The 18,926-nt window shown below is 38.6% G+C and overlaps 1 protein-coding gene across 1 annotated transcript in view; it reads right to left on the reverse strand.

Annotated features, from left to right (window-relative positions):
* Positions 1-18,926, reverse strand: part of insra (insulin receptor a) — a 41,879-nt gene that overhangs the window by 5,682 nt on the left and 17,271 nt on the right. The window contains exons 3-12 of the mRNA XM_026312829.1: positions 12,579-12,915; positions 9,559-9,698; positions 8,693-8,837; positions 8,129-8,343; positions 6,470-6,596; positions 5,402-5,655; positions 2,102-2,269; positions 1,250-1,448; positions 782-1,068; positions 548-687 (exon numbers count right to left, since the gene is read on the reverse strand). Coding sequence (XP_026168614.1) covers positions 548-687; positions 782-1,068; positions 1,250-1,448; positions 2,102-2,269; positions 5,402-5,655; positions 6,470-6,596; positions 8,129-8,343; positions 8,693-8,837; positions 9,559-9,698; positions 12,579-12,915 — 2,012 coding nt within the window. The remainder of the gene's footprint in view (positions 1-547; positions 688-781; positions 1,069-1,249; positions 1,449-2,101; positions 2,270-5,401; positions 5,656-6,469; positions 6,597-8,128; positions 8,344-8,692; positions 8,838-9,558; positions 9,699-12,578; positions 12,916-18,926) is intronic.

The raw sequence follows: 18,926 nt of genomic DNA on the forward strand, positions 1-18,926 counted from the left end.
CCTCCAAAATTATCACAGTTGAATCAATATCCCTGAGCAATAAATAAACAAAAATTAAACAACCTTCATAAAAGGACTTTTGCAGGACTGTTGTATCTGCATTAGTTTTAGTTTGGCTTGCCTAATAAACCAGCAATTATGTCTAGATTTGTTTTTATTTTTTTTCTCAGCATATAATAGTCTACAGCAACAGACACCATGGCAACTAAAACACAGTGGAACAGCAAAATTACTAAGCCATTAAGGTTATCAGTGAAATGGCTTTACTGAGAAAAGCCCATATTAAAATACAAGTCAAATAATAAGTATTGCTTTTCTTATTTGTCTGTGTTGCATGGTTTAATATAATATGTATATATTTAATTTATATTAAATTGCTTTTCATTACAATCCAAGCTACTGGGTTTAATGAGAAAGGGAATGTAAAAACTGCTTTTGTGTAAGAAGGATGTGTTTATGTGTTGGTCAACTTGAGGGGAACAAACCACCACATAGACTGAAACAATTTACTGTATATGACAGATGTGTGTGTGGTGCGTTGCTTCACCTCAGTGTCCCCCAGTCTCTTGTAGTTGACCTCATACAGGATGATCATACCATTAGGGGCTACGGGTTCCTGCCATGTTATGTGCACTGCGTTTTCTGTCACCTCATAACTAATAGGACCCACAATGTCATCAGCTTTGTCTGTAGAGAAAAAAGTCCAGTGAATCAAAGTTAGGGGCCACAGAAGTAAAATACACATTTGTCACAATAAGAATATGTATCAGTGCCTCCTTACCTTCAGGCAGTGTGCGGGCACTGACATACGCTGCCATGCTGCAGCGGGCTGCGTCGGTTGGGTGGTTGCAGGCGTGAATCTCAATTTGGTAGCTGGTGAAGTGGCGAAGATTGGAGATGACAGCGGACTCTTTTGCGTGAACAGTGACCACAGTCTTGGTGCTTTCAAAAGTTTCTTCATCCTCCTCCTCGGGGATGTGGGTGCCCTCAGGTGGAGTTGTGGTGGTGGGGTGGATTGAGTATGTTTGGTTGGCAATGCCCATCACAGAGCGTCGCTGTCTGGAGTGTCTAGAAAAGGTAGGGCAAGCTTGAAGTGCTTCAATTAATGAATTCAAGATACCTAAATAAATAACACCTTCATATTGCTGATTTAATCCAACTCTATTCAAAACTTGTAAACATTCTTTTGAAAATAGAGCACAAAGGGAGCAGGTTTCTATGTGTTTAATTGTGTTGTCAGTTGTCTTACTTGATCACAAAAACTTCATTGTGGAGGTAATCCTCAAAGGTTTTGCGGTACTCAGAGTCCTCTTTCTCCTTCTTGAGTTCCTTGTCGGTTTTGGGACAGGCGCAGCACCTGGTTCCCTGGGCCTGTTCCTCTGTCTGGTTCCATTTCTGTTCCTCGTCACTGTCCACCTTAGTGGGTGCCCGCGACGGCAACTTCATCCCTAGTTATAGTTATGGAGTCAGACACAAATCAATATATAGAGGATGGGCTGACAGCTACAATAAACAAGGACACATACACTGAGTTATGTACAAATGTCCACATGCACACCCTCAGAAACACATGCTTGAGGGGCATGTCTGTTATTGTCATCCTCAGTTCCTCACCCCCTCTGTTAGAGATAAATTACCAGTGACATGACCTCCCCACAGACTCTGATCTCTCTGGATGTGCGGGAATTATGAGTTCAACAGAGGAAAGTTTGTGATTGGTTAGGAGCTAACCTGGTACATTAAACAAAACAATTAGGGTGAGCTTGTTTGCTGTTGGTTTTGTTTGCTAAATTTATTGCTAACGTTAAGGCTGTGTGCTTTTGATTTGCTGATTTGTTTACAGTATAATGTGGATCAATATATGTTTAGGAAACCTAAATAAATGTTTATATGAATTACCTATCAAGAAGAATCAGAAAATGAAGTCATTACATAGAGCCCTCGAACCATAATGCAGAAACTTGCAGTAGTGAGTAGTCGTTGAGTGAGAACAGCTCTTCTGCAAATTGAAATCTGGCTCCATCTCAGCCACAGGCAGACACACAAACCACCAAAACAGAAACAAACACAAGACAGGACAACCACAGACAATGTGGCTCACCCTTCTGACAGTAGTCAAACTTGTAGAGCTCGCTGGCTTCAGGCTGGCGCTGGCAGAAAACCAGGTAGTGAGTGATGTTACCATTGGGGTCATTTGGAGGTTTCCACTTGAGGATGATCTGGGAAGAAGAGTTGGACGAGGAAATAGGGTCCAACGGGACTGAAGGTTCTGTTCAGAAATATTTCACAGAAATACAGATTCAATTGTTTAATCAGTAGAAAGTTTTACTGCAAGGAAGAGGGTGTATAGCAAAACAAAACATGACAATTAGCCATTTGCAGATGTATATAAATTGATCACTGCAGTTTATCAAATATATCAAAGGAGAACTTCAGTTTCGGGCTAATTTGCATTTCATGTCATGATGTACCTTATGAAACACACTTACTGGCAGGGTGTTGCTCTGTCACCAGCAGCTGTCTGCTCTGGGTATTCCCCCCAGTTTTGCTCTTTGGGAATTACACTGCATGTACCTGATATTTGTGTTCCCCTCAGATCCGACTGTCTTATAAACCCTGTTGAAAGTCTTCACTTACATTCAGATGTTTATATTTTCCAAGTTAGTGAGGACCAAAAAATAAAATATTCCATTTTTGTAGTATTTCCTGGACTCTGGACTTTACAGAAATACTCTTGCTTTGATGTGATTTACACATTTTTGAAGGAACTACCAATATTTTCTGCCCTCGGTACCATGGTTGTTTTTAGCTTTGACTCTTTACTGGTGTATAACTATATTTCAGTGTTAGTTTAATTGTGGTTTTCAGTGAGGTTGTGACAGTTTTAGTTGAGTTAACTTGTGTGTTCAGCTGATGTTTAGATTCTAATTTTCAGTTTGACTTTAATTTTGGCAGGAGTTGAACAGTATTTTGGAAATTTCTAAACTTTGCTTTGACAACATAAATTTAATTTTGTTACCATGCTTTTATTTTAAGTTTTACCATCCTTACAGAAAATCATAACTGTAGTGTATTTTAAAGCATTCTTTGTACAAAGTTAGTTTTTAGTTTTGTTTCAGATTTATGCTATTAAACACATCTTGGTGTGGTTCTACAGTAATAACCTTGTTTGTTGGTCACTCCAATTAGTTTGTACTGGTCAACTTCTCATATAATAATCACAATAACAAAAAAGTTTTTTCTAATTGCAAAACAAAGTGTGATGCCACATATCTTTTCCTCTTCTGAACTCAGACCTATTTAATGAACAGATTAACAGTAGTAATGCAACAGACATAATCAACATGAGTCAGGGTGTGATTTGCAAAAGCACGAAGCAGAGTCTGGCACCAATTACAAGTAGCTGTTGGTGAGATTTAATACCTCTGAAAATGTCTTTGGCTGCTTCATAAAGTCATTGTTATGTAGGTAATAATGTGTTTTGCTATCTTTGATTTGCATCAACTGTGGCTCACTGGAGAAGCAGAAAAAGAGGTTACCAGCTACATGTGGTATGAAAATTGACTGGCATCACCGCATATCTGATTATTGATCACTGTCTTTTGCATCTACATATGAATCAGATTTTCAAGTGGGAGGCAAAATAAGAGATACCTGAGATGCCTTAGAAGTGTCTTGGTCTGCACGATACTAAATGTTATGAATGTTATGTTTTATATATATATATATATATATATATATATATATATATATATATATATATATATGCATATATATGTGTATATATATATATATATATATATATATATATATATATATATATATATATATGTGTGTGTGTGTTGAAAGAGTGGAAAAATAAATATGGAGAAGCAGCAGTGCATGGAGGATGTCAGATAGAACCCTAAGGAGACCCAGACACCTGAGCTTTGTTGTGATTGTGTTGTTCCTAATTCATGAGGGTGCAACACACTGGTCTGACCACATTGTCACACTAAGTTTCACCAGCAGCAGCTTATTTGAAATGACAGTTTCGCCTTTCTGGTATGAGGTATGCTGGTTAGACATGACACTACGGTGGCCAACAAGGGCAAACACACTGCAACGGCCAAAACACACGCAAGAGATAAATGCTGCAACAACGAAAACACACGCAAGAGAAAAAACTCATGCAAGAGAGAAAACACACACAAGAGAGAAAACAACGGAAGTGCGCCAGGCCGATAGGTGGAGCCCGATTTTATGCAGGGTGGGACATCTGAAGGTACGTTTTCCATTTATTACTTTTTAAACACTTGGCCATCATCTTTTACAATACTGTACTTTTATAATATTTTAAAACCAAGTGTTTAAAACGAAATAAACGGAAAACCTACCTTTTTTATGTCGCCTCTGTAAAAGTTATCCAAACTTTGATCATAGCATCCCTCAGTTCGGGGGCCCCCCTATTGGCCTGGCACACATCCGTTGTGTTTTCTCTCTTGCGTGTGTTTTCGGGGTGTTGCATTTCTCTCCTCTTGCAGCATTTCTCTCTTGCATGTGTTTTGGCCGTTGTAGTGCATTTGCCCTTGTCGGCCACCGTATGACAGACTGGAAACCAGTTTCCAGACGGGTAGGATACAACCGTCCCATGACACAGCTGGCTGACTGAATGACTGGATGGAAGCCTTTTCGTGTAAGCAAGAGATGTCATGTTTGATGCAGTTTATCGGGAAGGAAACGTTAACTGTGTGAAAGGGAGCCAGTCAGACCATTATGGCTATGACAAACTCAAACTGCATACACTTTGGGTGGCAGATTACAATTAGATACTGCAGAAGACATTCATGATTCAACTGATGCAGACTGTACAGGAGGCAGTGACCTGTAAGTCGGTGGCACCCCAGGCAAATTGTGCCATCAGTCTTCCTCTTTCCTGTTCTTGTGCCAAGGACATTTTGGCAGCAGACAGACACACACAACCCTGAATCCACCAGTCAATGATAGTAGCACCGCAGGAAATGTGGATTCAAGATGATCCTAAAAATAGTTGCATGAACTCTAGCACAATCTAAAGAGAATTCATTAGAGTAACTTAGAATGCACATATAGGCCTTTTCTATGGGAACTTTACAACCTATAACCTGGAGCTTATCATAACTGGAACCTTTACAAAGTTTTGGCAGCATTTACCGAGGTAAGGTACACAAAGAGTACATAATAACAAAGTAAAAGTAAATAAAGTTAAACTGTGGCTTATGGAGAATTTTAAGTATAAGGTCATTGTTTTTGTCAAACTGTATGTATTATTTGTCAATTTCTGTTGATGACCCAATGGAAACAAAAACACAGAATGACTGTGAATTTTTTTTTTTTTTTGTAAACCAATTAGTAGGCAACACAAATGTGAACCAAGACTTACTGGTGGCATTGGTGCGAACATAAATGATCTCACTCTTGGCTCCGTGGACCTGGTGTTCTTCAGAGGCAGAGAGCTGGGTTTTCACCATTATGGCGTACTGTGTCCAGGGCTTCAGCGGCAGGATGAGGTAACCTGGTTCAAATTGTTCTTTCTCCCCTTCTGTAGCTCGACGTGGAGGGTCCACATCAGCGATCACCCAGCTGTTAGAGCCACAGGCGTCCTGACCGTCAAACTCGGTTACATTCTGAAAAGGTCTGTTGTGGAAATAAACAATAAGAGTATATGAATGCAAAATGTGTTTATATGGCCCACAGAGCTACAAAATTCTGCTAGCCCAAAAATAAAGGATATTCTAGGATAATTGCAGGATATTCCAGATAATGTGATCACTGTCACTTTAACAAACGTTTGAAGAAATGAAAACTAACAAATAATTTCTCTGCTTGAGGCTAACAGCACGAAGCTATTAGCTACTTCTACCATAATAAACCGAAATCTCCAACCAAACTGTCAGCAGCCAAGTTGCATTGTGGGTAATGTAGATGACAGGATTTGAAGAAGAATGTGTGGAATAAAAAAGAAAATATCTCTACTCCTGCTGCTTCACTTTTACAAAATGTGCATTTTATTTCCAGTGGTGTTACAAGTGTGCAATGCTAAATCAATGAAATTCTTTTAACACTTAGCCTATAATAAATGGTATCAATCAGATAGTAGCTTGTTAGCTAAGAGGCTGTAAAAGAAAATGATAAGCTTGCTTCTTTTAGTTGTAGGTGTGAAAAATGCACCAGAAAGTAAAGCATTAATATCAAACTTACTAATTTCTTATAGAAAAAAACACATTCAAGAGAGGGACCAGTATAATCAAGCAGATTTGCCCTTATTATTTCTACTAATGGATGTGAACAACTAAGTGTTTTAAAATGAATATGTGAAGTAGAAAATTATCAACACCAAATCAAATTGAGCAGCAAGTTTCAATTACTTAAGCAGCTGAAAACATTATTTGTCTGGCAGAGACCCAGGTGTGGCTGATTGTGGCTGACCGATGGCTGAAAATTAACTTACGCTTCTTTGTAAAGCACCATGAAGCCCAGCAGGTCTCTGAAGTCTGGAGGCCAGAAGGGTTCCCACTTGATCATTATTTTATCGCTTGTGGTTCGGATCTGGGTAAACTTCAGCACATGGGTCTCACCTGGAAAAAGACAATGACCAATTAAAAGCAATAAATAATAGAAAATGGTCCAAGTAAACCACATAATTGTGTATGGTTTTTACATTTCTTTTGAATGCAGCCTGGAGATATGCTGGCAAAAAAATCTACCTCCACTACTCAATAATTTTGAGTAGATCAGGTTTTGGAAATTGACTTACCTATATAACAGTAATAGAGTTACCTTTATAAACTCAAAATGAGGAACAGATTTAAAGTATTTTGGTCTTCCTTAATGCTGGGATGGGAAAAGAATCAAAGTCATCAACCTGGAGTCAGTTGAGATCAAGGAGACCATCACATCCAATGCCAGAGACAATCTTTGAACATAGATGAGGGTTTTAATCTTACATACATGACCACCTGGTACTGACTTCAAACTTAGGCAGCGTGACAACACCTGGGCCAGTTCCCCTTTCCCATGCAGACTGTAAAATACAGTTAAGAGCCCAGGAAAAGTAGATTTTTCAGTCAAGTCTGTCACATGCTGCTCCAAAGGTCAAGAATGAATTCCCAAAGCTCAAAACTTCCTGTATACATCTTGGACATAGTATGACACAGCTTGCAAATGGTTGACACAACAAGGAAAAAGTGAGGCACTGAGTTAACTTTTAGTTCCTCTTCTTCTTTGTCAAGGAAAGCAAATATATAGATTTTTAAGGTCTTGGTGAATCTCAGTTGCTTAATTTATTCAGACACTTATTATCATGTAGATGCAGTGTCCGGACCTTCGAATCTAGTATGTGATTTTTGTATTGGATAAACAACTTCACAATCTTTATAAACCTGAACTTAATCCAATGTGCAAAACTATTTTTTAAAAAGTGATCTGATCTAAATGGGACATATTAAACTGGACATGTGTGGTTTAAATTGGAAGTGACAAAAATAGCACAAATCCTACGTGACTATGTTACTATGTTTAACAGTTACTGAGTGCTTTGCTCTGTTGGCTGTTCCTACTAAACTGTGTCAACAAAGATCTGCAGGAAGATGTGCAAACATATATGGACAGGAAATTTCCATCATAACTATGACTGTGTTTGTGCCTGTAGCAGGCTGACTTTGTGAGTACATCCCAGTTCCCTTAGCTGATCATTCCTCACGCCTTGCTTGACTTGGAAGTTATTCCAGTATGCCCTCTTAAAGAAGGTCAAAGCTTGTATTCCTACTATGAGGAGCAAGGAGGATGTCTGGAGGAGCCATGAGCATTGACATACAAGGCCATCCTTCAAGGAAGTCTTTTATGGACCCACACGCCCCTTTATTGTCAAGATATTTGTACCTGGAAGCTCTGGAAGAAGGATCAGAGGAAAAGACGTCTCATGTCTCTTTAAATGTGTTTCCTCCTTGTATTTTTACCTTGCATCTTAAGCGGGTCGGACTAAGACACAAAGAAAGGATACAAGTGAGGGAAATGTGGATGCAATTAAGGGAATTGGGATGTACTGTGTTGCCTGTAGCCATAGTAACTCCTGCAACAACTGACATGTATCCAGAGCCAAGGTTCTTACATGAGGCCTGGTCTCCGTTGGTCTTGGAAGCAATGTCGTTCTTCACCTGCCGGTCCTTGGTTCCTGTGACCTCTTCCATCTTGCGGATCTCAGACATGCAGAGTTTGGAGTTGTAGTGGAAGAACATGCGTCCTGACAGGATGGTGAGCTTGTGCTTTGACCAGTCCCAGAGCTGCCGCAAGTTCTGGTTGTCCAGGGCATAAAACGAGTAATTCCTTTAAAAGAAGACACAAGATTGCATGAACTGTCTTCATGATATATATGACATATGGCGCATTATGCATGGGAGTATTTTATAAAAAATCTTGAGATGCATGAGTAGAAAAGCATTTTAATTTGCACTCTATGTCATATATCATTTGCCATATCTACTGTATGTGTAGCTACAACTGTCTTCCACCTCATCTGAATCAAGCCTTGTTTATGATTTGGGAAAGTCTAACCAAAAACAGCAACCACAGAAAGACATTTTGAAAAGGTCAGTCCTTCTGCTTTTAACTCATAATTACAGGACAAGGCTCTGAAATGGTGAGGGTCAGATGGGTTCAGAAAACAAAGTCTCACCCGATTTCCTGTTCCTCTCCACGAATAACACGGAGTTTGCGGAAAAACGAGAGGGACACGAGGGCGTAGGAACGCCGCACTGTCAGGTAGCCAGTGATCTCCTCCAGTTGGCCCAGACTGGCCTCCAGTTCAGCTGCTATGTTGTCTACAGAAAACCAAAAGACACAAGCCTTTGAAGTGACCTCTGAATCTGCACCATATTTGGTTAAAAAAACAAAACTCCCACACAGCTGTTCTTTGGTAGCAAATAAGTCCTCTGCTGTTTGTTTTTTCAATTTTGGTTTTGCATTTTTTCTTTTAAATCACAGTTTACATTCAAAAGCTAAATAATACAATTTCCATATTTAATCCACTCTGACACAAAAGTAAATGTTTTTTGTATATTTTTGATTAACATTTATATTTTTATGGTCAAATTCAAAATTTTGAGGTATTAAAGTCATACTTTGGAATCATCTGAAGACTACGCACTATTATTAATTGACTTTGAGAATTGTAATCTAATTGTTAAAGTACATGTTTATAGGTACTATTTATTATTTATTTATAGGTAAGATTATAGGTATCCTGTATTTTTTAGCCATATATACAACATTCCCAAAACAAAGAATTAACTCATCCAAACCTTAGTATTTGTTCTATACTGATTTTTTTGTTATTAATACATTATTTATTACATATGAGGATAAATGCATTGACCCTTTCCATATAATTTTCTAAGAGGTCTCATAGTTTTTGCCTTTTAAACTTTATTTAAATGATGGTGATTGCTTGACTGATTTGTTTTATTGTAAGATAAAGCTCTACCTACATTTAACTGTTGACTACTGAAATCAGATTGAACTAAACAATTTACAGATACTCACTTCCTCCACGCAGGTTGATGACCAGGCTCCCATTGAGAACAGTGCAGCCTCTCAAAGCCTGGGCAGCAGTGACAGAGTCCACAGTTTTCAGACCCATACACACCTTAGGACAGAGCCCTGCACAGGGAGTGCAGTTGAGCCTATAAAACAAAGGATTATAAAACTGTTATTTGTCTACATGATAACAATGTGTGGGTGACTTTGGTATCACAATTACATCTTGGAGATGTGTTATGAAGTCGGCTACTGTAATTTTCAACCCCCTATGAGATTGTTTCACAAGCTGTGAACACTGACATCACAATTTAAAATGATATGGGAACTTGGTAGTAGACAGAGCAATATTAACATTCATTTGGAGTCATAATTGTGTCCACACAATGAATTTAAATTCAATGTTTACTATCACTTTTTGCACCATCTCCTGATGGAAATATCTGGCTCCTGATAAAGGCTCCACTTTGTTCTCTGACCAGTCTCTAACTGTGTCTTGCTCTGTGCTGGTTAGGGCTGAGCAAGTGTACAGTAGGTTTTAGAGGTACAAACTGAAAGCAGCTGTGGGCTGTGGCTGAAAGAGTGAGAGGAGCAGTGAAAATGAATCAAAACAATAAAGTGGCAGATGTAAAAGGAAAATAATGAAGTGAAAATTTAAAAAGCTCTGCAGAACTACAGGAAAATTACGCAGTCAGGCAATAAATCTCTAAATATTCCGAACTCTTTCATAAACAAGTCATGCAAAAGATTGTTATTTAAAAATTCTGATTATAGCTGCTTTTCATCTCAATAAGGGCTTAGCTGCTGTTTTTAATTAACTAAAAATGAACGGATCCCAACCCCTCACCTTAACAAGCAAGTTAAACAACCTGCCTTACATAATGTTTTCATAACAAGCCTGTTCTCGTAACAAGTATATGGCTGCGGTTTGTGCGGCAACCACAGTAACCTATATCCTAAAACGCCATCTGTACGGTCCCCAGTTATAATGTGGCAAACACAAACTTTAATGAGGTCAAATCTGTACATGAAACAGAACACATATTTAACATGGTCACATGGTGTAGTATATTTGTAAAGGTTTCAAAATGATGGAATGAAGGAGAAGATTAACCAGTGATGGGCTGTTGCCTTTGCTTGGGTAATTGTCCTGAATACTACAAGTATTTTTTTGCTACTGGCTACTTACTCAGGTGAGAATACGTTCATTGTGCAATACTTGATCAAGGTAACAGGACAATAATAGAAGACTGACATTTCTTTTATGTAAGCCAAATAATGGGTTTGGTTGGCAGCTAATGTGCTATGATTTTCTTAGCACTGTCTGGTATAAGTACATGACAACTATGAAATGGGTCTGCATTATTGTAGCCATGTCACACCAGTTAATGAAAACTTTCAACATACACCACCACATGATGTAATGACTCAAGTGTCAATCGCAAAATAGTTGAAAAGTGCATCTGTGTCCTATGTTCCCACTCCAGCACCACATCTGCACTTTGAGCCTTAGTACCCTTAGGCATATTCCAAGTCGTCACAATGCCTTGGACTATGCTGCGTTTCATCAAAAGACTTTCATTTCCACAGGACAGCTTAGAGCCAATGATAGGAGACAGATGCCAAACACAACAGATGAGCGCCAAAGAGAAGTGAAAAAATGGAGATGACAGCTGGGTTCACAGCAGGTCAACAGTGGCCTAAACATTTAGATGAGCAGGATTGCTGATTGAAATCCCTGGCAAGAGGTGATCAAGTCTGCACATTGAGAGGTCTTTCAGACTAAATCGGCTCAAGCATATTCAGGAGATTTGAATTGTAGAGCTCTTCATCAGACAATACCACCTCCACTAAGCTATACCTGTGCAATACAGGGCAAAGAAAATTAGACGATATCAACAGTTCATATTTTCAAGACAGTTGTTATATTTGTTGCCAAAGTGTGTGACTTTGTGACTGCTGAATAAAATGAACACCTGTCACTGAGGACAGTATTGTAAACAACTGTAAACTACAAATTGGTCAGATGATCTCAGATAATGTCAAAACACCTACGAAAACACCCCAAAAAACATCTCAAGAAAGGAAATATATAAACCGCACAACTCAAAATATTTGATTTATTTTAATTCAAATTAAAAAAAAAAAAACAAAAAACTATTTGTTCAAGAGAAGCTGAATCTTCACAGCTGGTAGTCCCACAAAAAACGTCGAATTTGAAAATGTATGTGAAATGAGTGTAAATGTGAATGTGAAGCTTTATGTTGCTCAAACAGATGTTATGTGCTTGGTAAACCCTCTCTGGATAAATAAGGTTAAATATACATTTTTCCTTGTCATAGCTATTAGTGACCAACTCCCTGCCAGACAGACCCTCTATCTGCTTGCAGCCATCCACGTGCAGTCGAGGTCCAGCACCCTGGGGAACTGACAGTCTGGCCTGAATGTTTCTCTGAGTCTTCTGGTGTTTAATCTAGTGAGTTGTGTTGTAACAAAAGATACGTCTTAAAATTTCTAGTTTTGATTCGAACTTCTGCACAAGCAGAAACCTAGTGCTGTCTGCAGTCACACCCCCACTAATCAACATGCATCAAACAGAAGTCTGTTAAAATGCAACTACAAAGATACAAGCATAAGAGCTTCTAAATTACACATATAGAGAATATACAAAAAAAGACCTTTGCCTATAGAAACAATTTTCCTTATTATGTGAGTCATATCAAATCAAATGTTTACTGCATAATACCTGCATAAGGTCTTTTTAATAATAATAATGATAAAGTCAATTTTGCAGTATTTTTTTTCCTCAACATTCTCTTTGTGTGTTTTTGAGGAAATTACTCACATGAAAGATAATCAACAAATCTCCAAGCTCATATACTTTGAAAATCCATGGGTTAAATTCTGACATGTATGTGAATGTGCATTTGCATGTATGCCTGAAGAATATTAGTCAGCTTCACTGATCAAACATTGTTTCACCAGCTCATAAAGAGCCCGTTGGAGCGAAATAAGTGTCCACTTACGAGGAGGAGTTGACGGTTGTGTAGCCAGAGGGACACTCAGGGATGCAGGCACCATTGTGGATGACGTACTCATGGCAGTCAGCGTTCTTGCTGCGCTCCTTCTTTCGTTTGCATGTGTTGTGTAGCTCCTGACAGAAGGTGAAGGAGACACATCGCCAGCCCTTGTAGGTGAAGTGATTTTCAGGGCAGCGCTCCACACAGCTGCCCTCGTGCTGAAGGCCACGGCAGGCCACACAGTGACTGGCTGAGTTGGGCTTCAGACAGCCACCCAAGCACTGGTCGTGGCAGCACTGGTCATCCGTAGTGCAGGCACGATTCTTGCACTGAACAGGACACACTGCAGATAGCAAAAGAACAAAGGCAAGTAAGGAGGGTGATCATCAGATAAAACAAAGCTGGAAATATTAAAGATCTAGTCTGAGCTGCAGGAAGAGAAGCACAGTAAACAGCTTATCACCATTTGATCACCTACATAGCATTTCAATTCTCAAGATGAGGTAAGAGATTTTAATCACTCCCATGTGACAGCTCTTTATATAATGTGCATTCATTCCCTGTGCTTAGGCACATACAGACCCAAAGTACCTGGTTGGAGCAGAGTTTGGTGAATCTGTAGTTCTGGGATATGGGTTGCATTTTGTTTTGTTTTTGTGTTTTGTTCTCTGATAAGAAAGTTGTTTCTTGGCACATGCCCTGTAATATGTACATGCTACATTCTTCTTTTATATATCATTAAAGACCACAATGATTCCTTCACGTTGTGGACTGGATTAGTAACAAACTGCTTCACCTGGCTGTTGCTGTGGTGTGCCACAGAATATCAGCATAAAGCTCAACTTTCCCCTGCAGTGTAACCAGGCTCTTTTGAATCTGTTGAGTTTGGTGGGGGCACAGGGCTGCAAAGCCAGGTCTCAATCACAGTGAATGGCAGCTGCCGCTGGCTCATCACTGAATTCTTATATGTGAACGCAGCGTAATGCCACAGAAACCTCAGATGGTCAGATCTGTCAGCAGGAGTGAAATCCCTCCTCACTGCAGTAGCCAGCAGAGAACCATCTGCCTCTGACCAACAAGCATACTGAAAACAAACAGCAGGGATCCAACACTAGTCAGACACTCATGTAGAAGACTTGGTGAAAGTGAGACAGAGGGGAAAGAAGAAGTGGTATTCAAAGCATACACTGTTTTGCAAGCAAAATATGTGTAAGATGACTGGCTGGTTTCAATTTTGTTCTTATGAAGCTTATGGTTTTATAAACTTGAAACTTAAAATTTAACAAAACCGGACCTTTCAGTATTTTTCATAATAGCTCATTTTGGTTGATATTAACAGCAATTTTCCCAATAAACCTTTTACAGAGAAATTTACATATATGAAATACCATACAGAATTCAACTCATAATAAAAATAATCCTTAGGGGAAGTCATATATTGATGCGGTTGTTGTACAACATTATACCACAATTCATGATATCAAAATAATTATCATTATAATGACATTATAATGTTCTGGTATAAATAAGTCCCAGATGTAAAGTAGATGAACAAAATTTAAGCACAGGCCTCTTTTTAGCATCATGGAAACACATGTTCCCTGGGAGCATGCAGAAGAAATAAACACTGACAGAATGAGTGTCCTGACAGTGTGACACAAATATGCAAACTAGTTCAGAGACGACTCTGGAGGTTAAACCCGGTCAGCCAAGAAGAAAGACTCAAATCTGTTTCTGCATATATCTTCATGTGCATGTGCCTGAAAAGGTAACCTGTTACATGACTTTAGGTTTTGTGGACCCAGCTTGTGTGTGTTTTGTTACCTGTGTAAGTGTGAGGACAGGTTTGGAGGGATATAATAAGGACTCTCAGACGTAAATACACCAGACTGTCTCTGCACACACAGATTAACTTCTCCATGACAGATTGAGACCATTCGGTAGGTGAGAGGTAGGCCATGTGAGTGTGTGTGTCTTTTGCAGGGATGAACAAATATTCAGTCAAATGAACCAAAACCATAAACAGAAAAGAAATTAATTGTAACAATTGTAATTGTTGAGCACGACTTTGACCATGACTTTGACGGAGGTTGCTCTTAAAGCAAATGAGTGAGTGTTTAGGGAGGGCAAAGCAATATGAGAATGGTACTGGAAGGGGGGAAGCTAAAGGGAACACAGTGCTAGAAAAACAAATCATATAATCATCTCTTATCTCTGTCAGTTTGCTTGTTTAAACCCCCCCCCCCCCAGTACTTACTGACAACTTCTAGGATCAAGATGACAATTTTCACTTGATATACTTTTCTTCCATCTCCAAAGTTTATTTCAAAACCTGTTTTTCAGCTTACTCAACACATGTATGCACATGTACATACTCATATGTATACGCTGAAGTTCTGCTGTCTGCTCTCACTGACTCCTGATCCTCCAGCGGGGCTCTATGCCGGAGCACATGCCCAGCAGCAGATCCACCCTCAGCCTTAGCCAATGTGTTGGCTAGCTGTAGAAGCTAGCCACTCAAATGGCCTCTCCCATCTCCAAGGAAGACAAGCACACAATTTAACCCTTTGTGTCCCTCTCTCTTTCCTCCCAGCCAGTCAGACAATGGGACTTACACCAAACACTGACACGACAACCACATACTAACAGGCTGGAACTAAACTAAAATGGGTTGCACTGCGCTACGCTTTCTATCAATGCACTATCATGACTTGGCTTCCTTAATTTTACTAATCAAAACCACAACTAATTCTAACTAAGAACTTTTGGTGTTGGTGTCATGCACATACACCTTTGGCAGACAGAAGCAAAGAAACAATTTTTTAAATTCAGAATGATGAGAGAAACGTGGGACTTTTTGAAGCAATGGGTTCAAACTCGCGCTGAGACAATCATGTTACGTTAGCATAGTGCTAAACAGCATGGTGCCTCAGGAGGTGGATCATGCCTCTTCATGTCTATAACTCATTAGGACTTTTTACAGACTTCAATGGTCCTGAAACAACTGAAAGATTTCCATCCAGATTAAGATAACTGTTTGAAGAACTGACGCCTCCTCTTACAAAATGGCACACATAATTTCAAACACCTTATCGCTGCCTGCTGCGAAAATGTCATCTTTCTGAAATTACATATTTCATTTTTATGTTGTTAAGTGTGTTTAAATTGTAAATAATGTTTTTAAATTGTAAATAATATTGATGACTTGTATATTTATTACAACTGACAGTATAATGTATTTTATTAAAGCAGAAACACTTAATTGGATGATCAATAGAAAATTCATTAGAAATCATGTTTGATTAAATGTTTATTTTTATTTAGTTGAGCAAAATATCAACTATTAGTTGCTTCTAGCCTCTTCAAAGTCAAGGCTTTCTGCTATTCTGCTTTATGTCGTTATAATTTTTTTCTTAGTTTTAGCACAATTGGCCTTGCAAAGAAGAGATTTGACATTTTCATCTTCGATTCTCAGATTTGTAAACAAAAAAATAAGTCTTAGTTGTAACCTGGTAATCCATTTTATTGAAATAGGTAAAAACAGAACAGAAACAACTGGTAAATAAAAAAATAATTGTTTATTAATACTAAATTAATTGTTTCAGTTGTTTAATGCCACAAAAATGGCAAATTTTCATTGATTATTTGTAATTCTTTCCATACAACATGCCAGTAACTAAATACAGGTCCAGTTTCATAATCATATAGACCCTGCAGCACAGTTCACAAAAAAGCAAAGGTCTTTTCTCAGTTTGGTGTGTGCTACTTAATTGTGCTCGGCTTGACTTCGATCTTGTCAGCACATCCACTACTTATCTTCCATATGTACTGAGTAAAATCACTTGACAACAATAAATCAATGGGCCTTGTGGGCGGCAAGTGCTGGGTCGGCAGCTGGACTTAGGTCTGTTCACAACTGGCTGCATCTAAGTCTTGAGGCTGAATGTGTCTCCCTCCAGAACTCCGATATGCTTACTACACTGGTTCCTTTGGCACATTGTCTGACCTCTTGTTATGTGGTTTGTGCAAAGTGCAGCAGGTTTTTCTTGAGGGACAATGGTGCCGAAATGCCTGGCTCTTTTTTCTCATTACCAGAGGTTCTACTTAGATGAGTGAGGACAGAGTCACACAATGCGATACTCAATCCCCTAAGTCCAAAATGGACAACGACAAACCAATACTTTTCCGGGTGACAGCATTGAATACACCCTATGAATGTGATGGCAACTTGGAAATGGCAAGTCAAGAAACAGATCTGCTGAGCCTGCCAGCCAACCCCAAGGTTTAACAACTTGTTAAAAAGAATGAAAGAATCAACTTTGCTTGAAATGAATGACTCGTACAGATCATACTTCGCCATTCTGCAATCAATACATAAACTGTAGAAGAGTTTCCTTTCATTGCTGTTGTGACCAAGATCCATAGGCACCCCGGTAAGCAATTCAGACACCTATTTATGAGCAAGGAGGACACTACCAAAATGAAGGGATTCTGTATAAAATGAAGAACCTTGGTACTTTTCATTAATTGCAATCCTCCCTAAAATCATTCTGTGGTGAGTTTTTCCAGGTTCCTTTTAAGGCAGTAATAAAGCAACAGCATATTCAGACATTTTGTGTCAAGATCATACTAGACCCCAGAAAATGCCAAACAGGAATGTGGCGGTGTGCTGGTTGGTAATTAAAATTCCACGGCAATGACAAGGGTAGTATTTAGTTTCTTATGAGAGGAAGATTTTGCTGAAGGCTCACAAGAGAATAATCCTGAAGAAGAACAAACAAAGTGCTTTTGAAAAAACTTCTGACAGAATATGAACAGCAATGGGAATACTAAATAAACTGCCAAAATCTGACTTTGAATATTGATTCATGTTTCAAATATGACATGGACTGCTTGGCACTCTCAGCTTGGTACAGCACAACAGCTGACTAGATATTTATGGACCATGAGGTCATGAAAAACACACAGAGAAGGTAACAAGAAGAGGAAGAAAATTGCTTCAGTCTAAACCGAAACATATTCAATAAGTCATTAAACATAAAAATCAACAAATTCTCCATTAAGAACCTAAACACTCCTTCAAACACGTAATTGTTTCAGCAGAAAAATTGCTATTTATCTTATCTAGATCAAACACAACATCCAAATATAGCTTTATTGATATTTATATTAATATAGCTCAATAATGGCAATAATGTAGCTGAATTACCCACTTGGGTAACTTTTTTCACAAAGGTAATTATGCCCAATCAAGCTTGTATAACAATTGACAAGTTCTGATGTTTATGCTTTGTAATGGCTCCTCCCAGCCAGTTAGTCCATGTTTTGCTAAAGTAGACACACACAACGATTTTGTTGTTGCATGTTCACTCACTTATGCATGTCTGAGTTTCTGCTTCATTCAATGCAACACTATTTCTTTAAAGCTCTCAGTAAACCATCACAGGTGATACTTTAGAGCCCTTATTCTGCTTGCAAGAACCCTTCAAACTCAATTTTTCTGGGTGATGGTTTTGGAAAATGAGGTAAACATATTGGAACCTAATACTTTGTCTACAAAAACAGGCAAAACATTATTACAAGTTCTGTATATTTCCAGACACCTTGGGTACCATTACACTAACCTCAAAAGCTGGTGGTTCATAATGCATATATATATATATATTAAAAAGTATATATATAATGTACATTATTATATATATACTTATATCAATATCATAATATATGTGCAATTAGACAAGTTCTCCCCAATTAAGCAGGTTTTATTATGAATGTCTTCTCCAACAGCTTCATTGGTAAACAAAGTAGTTTCTGGTTATTTATACAACAGAAGACCTTCAGTGTGGACTGCAGAACACTGTCAGATCAGTAGCCTACAGTCCAGCAGGCAGGCAGATCAGAAAAGCACAATATTGTATAAAGTGACATTGATCAACTTTTTATGGCCACAACTGATCTGACAGACTAAAGTTATAACCATGAAAAGCTACATCTTCTTTATTAACATAAAATAAAAAGTTGCAGTGATTTTAGTTCATGTGGAAATAGCATGTATTTATGGAGCAGCTGCATCCTGCACAAAATCTGTGACAATCATTCAATTTTTGTCCAAACATTATTTTTTAATGAGCTTAGGGTCATGTGAGTAAAACATTTTTTCATTGTGTCTGTGTTTCTCATTGAGTCTCATCTCTGCCTAAACACCATCTCCTGGCAGTTCCTGATCAGGTAGGACCTGTGGTGCTCCTACATTTCGGTGGAGATAGGAATGATTTCCTAAGTTGGGACTGTTTATAAAATGCTTTTACTTCTTATCCTTAAACTGTGACCAAGAATCCATCTTGAGGATTTTTA

Source organism: Mastacembelus armatus, chromosome 17, assembly GCF_900324485.2.
Source record: "Mastacembelus armatus chromosome 17, fMasArm1.2, whole genome shotgun sequence".
In the NCBI taxonomy this organism is placed as follows: domain Eukaryota; kingdom Metazoa; phylum Chordata; class Actinopteri; order Synbranchiformes; family Mastacembelidae; genus Mastacembelus; species Mastacembelus armatus.